The sequence below is a fragment of the Cynara cardunculus genome (assembly GCF_001531365.2).
Source record: "Cynara cardunculus var. scolymus isolate 2C chromosome LG 4, CcrdV1, whole genome shotgun sequence".
In the NCBI taxonomy this organism is placed as follows: domain Eukaryota; kingdom Viridiplantae; phylum Streptophyta; class Magnoliopsida; order Asterales; family Asteraceae; genus Cynara; species Cynara cardunculus.
Window position 1 is genome coordinate 2,345,172 of NC_037531.1, and position 10,695 is coordinate 2,355,866.

Below are 10,695 nucleotides of genomic sequence, written 5' to 3' on the forward strand. Positions count from 1 at the left end.
GAGAGAGAGAGAGACAGAGAGAGAGAGAGGAAGTTCAAATGTTAACCATCATTTTTGTGTTAACTTTGAAAACCCTCTTAACCAATCAAATTCCATTATTCTTATAGGTTTATGTCTTTTTCATTTTACCCTTACAAGGGTATACTAGTAAATTGAATTCATTTGTAACCCCCAAACAATTATTGGGGAGTTACAAACAATCAAATCCCAAAAAATATGCATTCATATTTTTTTTTTACTATTGATCTTCCATGCTTATTCTTGTATGAATTCCTAAATCGCATAAGAGATATGGTAGTAACGATTTTCGGTATTGATCAATTTGAACACAAATGAACCGTGAACACAAATGAACAACTGTGAACACAAATGAACCGTGAACACAATTTGAACAAATTAACAGATGAACACAAATGAACCGTGAACACAATTTGAACAAATTAACAGATGAACACAAATTAACAGATGCTACCTTAATTTTGTGGGACGTCTATGTATGTGAATATATGGGTAAAAAATTGCACGTACATATCGTGTTCATTTATGTTCATATCGTGTTCATATCGTGTTCACGGTTCATTTGTGTTCATGGTTGTTCCTTTTTGTTCAAATTGTGTTCACGGTTCATTTGTGTTCAAATTGATCAATACCGAAAATTGTTACTACCGTGTTTCTTATGCGATTTAGGAATTCATACAAGAATGAACATGGAAGATCAATAGTAAAAAAATAATAATAATATGAATGCATATTTTTTGGGATTTGATTGTTTGTAACTCCCCATTAATTGTTTGTAACTCCCCATTAATTGTTTGGGGGTTACAAATAAATTCAATTTACTAGAATACCCTTGATAAGTGTATTTTTTCTTCCCAAAATGCCCCTTTCATCATTGTTTACTAGGCCTCATTAAAATTCAAACTTTAAAATTTAATTTTTTTTATTGATTAATCTTAACTGTTGATTATAGATTTGGATGACCAAGATAAGTTAATAAGGTTAACACAAAAATGATGGTTAACATTTGATCTTGACCCTATATATATATATATATGGGTGTAATCAAATGAGAACTAATTAGTTTATGGTAATCGTGAGATCCAATTTGAACACAAATCAATAGATAAATTAGGAAATTTAAATTTTGGTAATTTTTAATTAAAATTTTAATGCAAGGACATTTTAGGTATTTTCTATCATCTCTCCAATCTCCTCTCTTCCTCTCTTTACTCTCCGTCTCCCGGCCTCCGTCCCCCGGCCTCCGTCCCACGGCCTACGGCCACCATCCTCTGGTGATACCACAGTGGTATCACAATGCATCTTATATGTGCTTGGGTATCACACCGAGGTCGTTTGTGTGGTAGATCAAATATGTAACACAGTGGTATCACAATGCATCTTATATGTGCTTGGGTATCACACCGAGGTCGTTTGTGTGGTAGATCAAATATGTAACACAGTGGTATCACAATGCATCTTATATGTGCTTGAATATCACACTGTGGTATCATCGGAGGACGGTGGCCGGACGCCGGAAGACGGGGACAGAGAGAGAAGAGAGGAGAGTGGAGAGATGAGAGAAAATACCTAAAATGTTATTGTATTAAAATTTTTAATTAAAAATTACCAAAATTATAAATTTCTTAATTTATCTATTGATTTATGGTTGAAATTGGATCTTACGGTTACCATAAACTAATCAGTTCTTCCTTGAATGGGCCCCTATATATATATATATATATATATATATATATATATAAGTCACAAGAAAGAAATTAACATATGTAAAGAATGAACCAAACCAAAACTAAAACTAAAATTTTAGGTGCTGTTTGGCAGTTGCTGAATGGTTGGGTGTTGAATAATTAAGTGGTCAAAATGATTAAGAGGCTCTCATGATATATTGCAAAATGAAATATTATTGTTTGGTAATTTTTTCTAATGAAATTAGAGTGCTTAATAATTAAGGGAGACTCAGGATACAAAATCATTCAAAGGGTTTTATAACTATTAAGAGACATACTTTTTTTTGTCAAACAAGATTCAATTCTTAACTAAACTATTAAAAGGTAAATAAACAACCCATTAACCCTATGTTTAGTTCCAAATAACTTTTAATTAAGAAGCAAGATATTTGGAATAGTACCCGTTTTTACTACAAAATAGGGGAGTTCAAAAATCCTTTATTAAAATAGGATAGTTTAAATTTGTTTTATGAAACTAAGGTGGCTAGTAGATTCCATGACAAGTTGATTTTGATTTAAATATTTTGAATTTAACCTTTTTTTAATGTGATCACAAATTTCAATCGTATCTTACCTTTTTCTTAGTTTTTATATTCTACCTAGGAGTGTATAAAAAACTGTCTATCCACAAAACTCGACCAACCCAACTTACTAACAACCCAATTAAATCCAACTCGCCTAACCATCAAACTGTCCATCCGCCAAACCGTTAACCCGTTAATTATGAGGCTAGGCCCAACCCGCCCAACCTGCCGCTAATATATAATTTTTATAAATATATATATATATATATATTAATAATGTGTAAAATTTATATAATTTTTATTGATATTACGTTTGTATTTCATTTTACCTAAACGTATATGTTACTAAAATAGATTTACGATCAAAGAATGATGACAAATAATCTGATTAATAAAAGAAAATTATTGAAATCTTTTTTGCAGCAACAACAAATTGATATGTCGCATAGCGAATGGGATATTCAGGTTAATAAAAAAAAATTAATATGTCGGAGAATATGAATAATATTGATAGATATTTGTTTGACGAATCCATCAATCTAAATCCCACGTCATTTTATGTTGTACTTTAGTGAGAAAAAAAAATGTTTATTTATAGCATTTCGTTACAACAACATTAGATCTTATAGGATGCCTAAAATGTCTAAACGTCCTAATATGATACTTTATCGGATGAAACAAGAAAAATGTCTTATTAAAAGAGTTACAATATGTTTATAGGATGATTTTGGGCGTTTTAACATGTTCTATGACGCTTTTAAAATAGAGTGTCGTATTAGTTATTTTATACGACTCAACTTGAAAAAGCGTCAAACGAACATATGTGTCTTATAAATAGATGAGTTTACGGGACACTTCTCAAAATATTTCTATAAAATAACTAATATGACATTTTATTTAAAGGTTATTCTAAAACACTTGTTGAAACATCCAAAAACGTCATATAAACCTATCGTAACCTTTTTAGATAAAACGCTTTATAGTATGGTCTATAAACTTAAGTTTTATGAATTATTTCATTCGTCAGATTTATGTAACCACTAACCCGCCAACCCAACCCAACCCAACCTGCGTCAACCTACAAGAGTTGGGTTGAGTAGAGTTATACTTTTGAATGTATTGAGTTAGGTTGAGATTTTTTCAAACCACCATAATTGGGTTGAGTTGTAAACCGTCTAACCCAACCTGTGTACGCCCCTAATTCTACCCTTAATTTTTATATATCATGTATATATCTAATCATTGTAAATATATATATATATATATATATATATATATTTTAAAACTAATTAATTATATTTTTAAAAATGTCATTTTATTATGATGATCTCATCAATAATTTAATGACACCCTTCTATTTCTTTCTTTTTATATTACATTTTTATTATATTTTGGAAAGCAAATGATGTAATAAAAAAATAAAGATTTTGAATAAAATTTTAATTTGAAAAGAACTTAAAGGATGCAATTGAAAAAAAATTGATGTACATAAAATAGTCTAATTGAAAAGAAAGTAACATATATTTAGATATATAAAAAATGTAACATTGATATGATATGAAAATAGGAAAAGTTTAAAAAACCCCAGCAAACTTTATCATTTTGAATGATTTAGGGGTCGTTTATTAAACGTTTACTTGGTAAGTGCTTTTACCAAATAAATTTTCTTATCGGATGAACATGACAAGTGCCAAAATCATACCGGGTAAGAGCAATGAGAAGGACGTAAAGTCTTACCTGGTAAGTGATGATTACGACTCTTATCCAGGTAAGCGCTTACCCGGTAAATTGTTGCATTCAATACGTTTTGATGTACTAAAATCTTACTCATCAAAATAAATTATAGTGTTGACTTCTATAGGTAAGCACTTACCGAGTAAGCATTTGGGTAAACAGCCCCTTAGTTGCTAAACTATTTTTTTAATTGAAAAAGAACCATTAAACTTTCTTATTTTGAATAATTAAGTTTCTAAACTATTTTTTGAGTGAAAAAAATCATTAAACGTTCAAATTTTGAATGATTAAGACCCTGAATTATTTAAAAATAAATAAATAGACCATTGAATTTTTACCAGTCAGTTAATGTAATTTTTTTGGGGTTAAAAGGATGTAGGTTACCAATTTTTGAAAGTGTGATGGTTTAATTATTAAATAAATGTCGAGGGACTTAATCAATCAAAATTAAAAGGTTTAATAGTATTTCATTTAAAAAGAGAAAGTTTAATGGTTTTTTCATTCGAAAATAGTCTATGCACTTTATCATATAAGATGAGAAAGTTTAATGGTTTTTTTCATTCAAATAGATAGTTTAGAGACTAAACCATTCAAAATGAAAAAGTTTGTAGCGTTTTTTTGAACTTTCCCCTATAAAAATAAAGAAAAGAAAAAGAGTGTAATCGAAAATTGTTTAAAAAATTGAGGGTTTGAAGTTGGAAAAGTGTTTACCCCTTTGAGGTTAACACTAGGGATAAGATCGGTACCGGTCCATTTGGTACCCATTTTTTGTGGGACTCTAAAGTAGAACCGAAAACGAAATTGTATGTAAAGTTCCGTACCGGTTCAGTTTCGGTTCTAGAACCACTTAGGACCGAAATATGAAAGTGGGTTAAAAATAATCAAAAGTACATAAACGTTTCAAATGTGTATCAACCATTTAATCTTCGGTATTCTTTCTCTTTTCCCCTTTCCCTTTTCTATTTTGTCCGATTTTTTTGATGGTGATAGGGCCGATTTATATCGAGGTGCTCGAATTTCTTGATCAAAATAATAGGACCGAATTTTTTGATCAAAATAATAAGACTGAATTTTTTGATCAAATTAGAGAAGATATCAATAATTATGGAGAAGGTATGTTAACTTTAACACCCCTACTTTTACAAAACAAATTTAAGCTATCCTATTTTTACAAAGGATTTTAAAAACTACCTTAGGGGTTGTTTAGGATTGCTATAAAAACAACTTATTGACTTTTTCCGGTATGACATCGGTAATAAGCACTTTTGAGTGTTTGAATAAACAACTTATATCGGTGCCAAATCGGTAATAAGAAGTTTTTGAATAAGTTAAACTTTTCTAACTTATAATAAGTTGATAAAAACTTTTATAGAAAAACATAAGTTATTTCAAACCAGCAATTCCAAACACCCCCTTAGTTACCCCCTTAGTTATGGGAAAAAAAAAAACCTTAGTACCGAGAATGTCATTGCTTTGATTGAAGATGTTGCTAGAAGGTAAACAGATTTTCAGCTTTATAATCTTCGTCAAGATAAAACTAAGAGGGTGTTTGAGATTTGCTTATTTGAAACAACTTATAATTTTCTACAAAAATCTTTATTAACTTATTATAAGTTAAAAGGGTTTAACTTCTTCAAAAACTCCTTATTAATTACCAGTTTGACACCGGTATAAGTTGTTTATCCAAACACTCAAAAATGCTTATTAGCGGTGCTACACCGAGATAAGTCAATAAGTTGTCTTTATAAGCAATCCTAAACACCCCTAAATGTTACTTTTCATGATGATCTAGGTAACTAGACTCTAGATCTCTTTCTTCACATATCTGCTGATTGCATTGTAACGTAGAATTAGGTTTTGCATATCTTTCTAACACAAGATTAGGTGAAACTAATTAAGCAAACAAGCAAATAAATGATGGCAATAAAATAGATGGTTTCTAAGGTTAGTTTAAACCTATTGACTTTTGCGTTGAACTCCAAATATCTCAGAATAGCATGTTCAGTTCATCTTTCAGCATCATGGCAATGACAGTTTGTTTTCCTTATTAAACAATATACAAGTAAAAGTAATACTCACATTGTTCAGAGTGATGTCCACTTCAAGGCAGTTACATTTGCTAACCATATCCAATCAATATTGTATGGTAAGAAGCTATAAATGGGCATTTGGTAAATTGTATCAGCTAATGCTTATTCTCTACAGATGCATCAATGTATGAGTTTGTTGATCTCATAATCGAGAAAAAAACATTACGGGATGTTGAAATCGTCGTTTCGGTTTCTTACAACGAACGGTGTTTGGGATAACTTTCGGATTATGGAAATCTTGCAAAATGCATACTGTGAAAAGAGAATAGGAAAAGGAAAACCATGGTTTAAGTTAAAAGAGAGTTCTAACAGATCTATATATACACACATATATTTATGGTGCACATATACAAGAAACCCTAAATATTAAATATATATATATTATGTTGGTGATCAAGAAGAAAGTCCCACACCAAGAAAATCTATGAAAGGTACTTCATCCTTGTGTTTGATTGCTTCCTCTTCTTCTTCTTTATGTTGCTCGAAAATTGCTGTCGACCTAACCGGCATTGGCAGGTTGTTCTCGGAACTAACCAACTGCCTCTTGAGCACAGTCTCATGACTATTTTCGATGGGGTTTGAAAAATGAACCCTATTGTGAAACTGATGCCCGTATGCACTAGTGTCCCTATATCCTCCATTAGAACTTAAATAGTTTCGGGAAGTGAAATGGTCTGATAAACTATGGTGATGCATTCTAGAACTGAAGCAATCTGTAGTTAAATCGCCAGAAGATGGAGATCGATTGGCCGCTAGCATGGTGGTCGGACTTGCAAAGCTCCATGAGGAAATCCCATCTTTGTTTAAATTCTGGAATTGCATAAAATGACTATAGCTAGTAGCAAAAGAGATGGAGGTAGAATACTTTTTCGAGTTTGTGTCTCTTTGGTGTAATTCTTGATCAATATTCGGATTACGACTATGTAAATCATCATGGTACCTTCTTTTATCGCAAAGTTTGGACTTTTCCCTTTGTTTTCTTGCCATAATAACATGCCAATGATTCTTGACGGCGTTATCGGTTCGACCTGGAAATAGCCTCGATATGAGAGCCCACCGGTTTCCGTGTACCCTATGGGCTGCTAAGAGCCTTTCTTCTTCCTCTTCTGTGAATGGCCTTCTATTTATTCTGGGATCAAGTTGATTAAACCATCTTAGTCTGCAACTCTTCCCTACACAATATCAATACACAAAATTAAGTAACTTCCATATCAACTATATATAACTGAAAACCTCTCGCATAATTAACGGGTTGGATATCCAGGTTAATAAAAATAATAATAATAATAATAATAATAATATAACCCTTTTGAGTTTTGATCTGAGATCATTTGTTTTATGTTTTGGGGAAGAATAAATCAGTTTATATAAAATAAAAGAAATCTATAAAACTCAAACCTTGTAATTAATTTGTTCAAGAAATGCTAAAAATAACTTGGTCTTTGTAAATATTAAATAAAAGGAAATAACTTGAAACTAAATAAACTGAATTTTAATCACAAATCTTTCTGTAAACACTCCCAAGAAAATACAACTCTTGAAATATTAATAATTTGTGATCAAAATTTGTATCAGAAATAATCGAAGAAGGGATCTTGGGTGATCGATACATGGAGTAAAGAAAGAACAAGTTGATCCCACAAACGTATACGACACCTGATCTTCCTTGAAGCTTCTCGGCAATCGAGTTCCAGTTCTGAGGACCATAGCGTTCGACAAGCTGCCTGAGTTTCTCATCCTCAGCAGGTCTCCAGTGTCCTCTTGGACATGTCCTCGTGTCATCGCTAGAGCCACCACCTCCGTTTTCTTCCATAACTAACCGTAAACTATGATTCAAAAAATCTTTAACCAAAACAAGTGTCGTCTGATACAGATTGAAGCGGTAGTTTTACTGGTTGGATAGTAATCAGCATGAACAAACAATAATTACGCAAACTGAAAGAAGATGCAGATGAAGATTTTATAGAAGGAAAGATGATGAGATAAAAATAAAGTAGGTTGGTTTAGGGTTGTGGATGGGCAGTCACTTTTGTTGGTTTTGCACGACACTGTCTCTCATCTCATTTTGGGGTTCATAGAAAGAATTGCGTATGTGTGTGTACACTGACCCCTTTTTCTTGTTTCCTTTTGGGCTTTTCTTTCTACTTCCTCAATCAATTCAATTCCCAACAATTTCTTCATTCGCTTTCTCAACTATAATTTTTAAGGTAGTTTTTGACCATTATTGAGCACATACCCATATGAAAATAATACACCGTTCCGCGATACTATTACAACTAAAATGGATTTTCGTTTACTCTTTTCAAAAGTCCAAAAAGCGTTGCTAAAGGTTTTAGTAGTGTTTTTTTTAACGTTTTCTTCTAAAAAATGCAGAAAGAAACTGATATTGAGAACCCTAATTAATTAGACGTCGTTAGTTAATATCTTGGTTGCTTTTTTTACTTTTTTATAGAAATGACACTACAGATATATCCTCATCATATAAAAACTATGAGATTTAACTAACTATATAGTGCAATAAAGAAAGAATTGAAAGCTAGTAAAATATTGAAAATACTAATATTATTATTAATATGTTATAATAAACTATGAATAAGTAGAATATTTTTGGTGGAATTACCACAAAAAGAAAAATACAACCTAACAATGTAATGTCAATGAATTGTTGAGGATGTCTCAATAGATGGGCATCGAAATTGAACATCACTTTTGGTTTGATTTCACACAAAAAATATTGTATAAATGGGTATAATTTAGTTACCATTTATAAGATTTTGTTTCATCATTGTGCCCAAGCTACTTTAATTTCCTTTGATTCTTCCTACCTCTTTTTCGGTTTTTGGTTAAAGTACGAACATTGGTTTAGATCATTAAGGGAAAGGATGGTAAGTAGGTATAATAGTTTAGGGTACTATACTATATACAACCATAAACACACAAAGTGAACTAGAAGTACCCGTAGGTAGAAAGGAGATCGAAGTGAGTGTGTGTACATAGATACACGTATGTATGCATGTGCATGTGTACACATATGGGTCTATATATGTATATACATATATACACATATTATACATATATATACACTATAGACATATATATTTATGTTCATATGTCGAGAAGGTCCTCCATGATTCCCAAGAAAAATATCAAAGTATTTAGCTTAGGGTTGAATAGTCTTCTTCCCATGTTTTCTTTTCCTTTCAATGCTTTATAGGTGCTTTTACTCTTTCTTTTATCAACAAGTAGTTTTGTCATGGTTTTGACTACCTGAGTTATAGTTGACATAATTAGGAGTCGTTGTAAGGGCGTTCTATAAAAGAGTATTAGAGAAGAAAAGAGGTTTCAATAAATTTATGGTAAGTTGTGGTTATAATTCATCAAAAGAGGGACTAACATTAGCCAACAATGTCTTCCAATAGAGAACGTTGCAAAACATGTGAGCAGGAGGTAGGATTTTTATATGTTAAGTTGTAGTTGCTAGCTAGGGTTCGATATACATGATCGTATTCAACCACTGGAGGAGACCTTGAAGGCACTGTTGAACGTTTTTCTTCCCCAAAGATGACTTCGTATCCGTCCTTTGTGAAACGGTGACATTGTAAAGCTTCCGCATAATTTCCTTCGGATTGAGCTGGGTAGAGATGAATACTATATGGTAGCCGCAGGAAATTCTTTGGCCATACACTTTATTATTATTTCTTTTTGGTTCTTTTTTTAGAAAGTTGAAAGATTTGATTTAAATCTTTGAGAATGTGGACATAATTAAGAAGACTTGACAAATTAGAATTATCTGATTGTAACAAGTTTTGACATAATAGATTTTATCTCTAGGGCTGTTGTTTTACTCTGCTTTTGGAGTTTTCCATGTAAATTTTCGTGTTCTCTTTATCTCTATTAATTTTCATTGTGTAGCTGTTTGGGAAACATTAAGGCTAGTTTTCTGAATAAGTGGTATCAGAGTTTCAAGTTAGAGGAGGTTCGCTTAAATGGTTCTTAGTATGCTATGTGGTTGTAACACTGTCTAATCTTTCGTACCAGAAAAGAACTATCTCATGGTCATATAGGAGGAGATCTCAAGTTAGAGGCCCATTAGTATGCTCTATGGTTGCAGTTTTGCCTGATCTTCCACATGCATTAGCAAAGAGTTTATCTTGGTTACTTTGTGTAGGACAAATTTGTGTATGGTAGGAGTACATGCATATTTAGGAACGCTCTGGGTGTACTACTCATAATCTATGAACACTTCTCTAGGATATAATGTCGTTTTTCAAATACAAATACGATGTAAAAGTTTTCAAGCACTATGAGGTTTGGCATGTAACATAGACGAGTCTTTAATGTTCCTTCTTCATGATTTTGCACTACAACAATATCAAGGACCAAATGCGTATATCATACACCCGCTCCTTCAATTTCAAGCTTTCATCAATCGAGACAACTTCCTTGCTCTCTATTATATACTCTCACCTCCAATTAACAATTGTGCTCTCTCGATCTTCTATGATGTTGTGTTGAAGTCATGCACACCTAAATCAAAAGGCTTGAAACCAATGACCTAAGTTTTGAAAGTGCTTATGTAGACCCAAATTGAAAGTCCTGACC

The 10,695-nt window shown here is 31.9% G+C and overlaps 1 protein-coding gene across 1 annotated transcript; it reads right to left on the reverse strand.

Moving 5' to 3' along the window:
• Positions 1 to 6,486: 6,486 nt before the first annotated feature.
• Positions 6,487 to 7,979, reverse strand: LOC112511396 (transcription factor MYB52-like). The gene is made up of 2 exons (XM_025116996.1): positions 7,750 to 7,979; positions 6,487 to 7,265 (listed from the first exon to the last, which is right to left on the reverse strand). The coding sequence occupies exons 1-2, from the start codon at positions 7,904 to 7,906 to the stop codon at positions 6,487 to 6,489; spliced, it is 936 nt and encodes a 311-aa protein (XP_024972764.1). The 5' UTR covers positions 7,907 to 7,979.
• Between the last annotated feature and the right edge of the window lie 2,716 nt (positions 7,980 to 10,695).

Excerpts from the sequence above, each read along its gene's own strand:
- LOC112511396 (XM_025116996.1), bottom strand. The coding sequence starts at position 7,906 with ATGGAAGAAAACGGAGGTGGTGGCTCTAGCGATGACACGAGGACATGT. Across the intron at positions 7,266-7,749 it reads GAAGCTTCAAGGAAGATCAG|GGAAGAGTTGCAGACTAAGA; the intron begins GTGTCGTATACG and ends GATATTGTGTAG.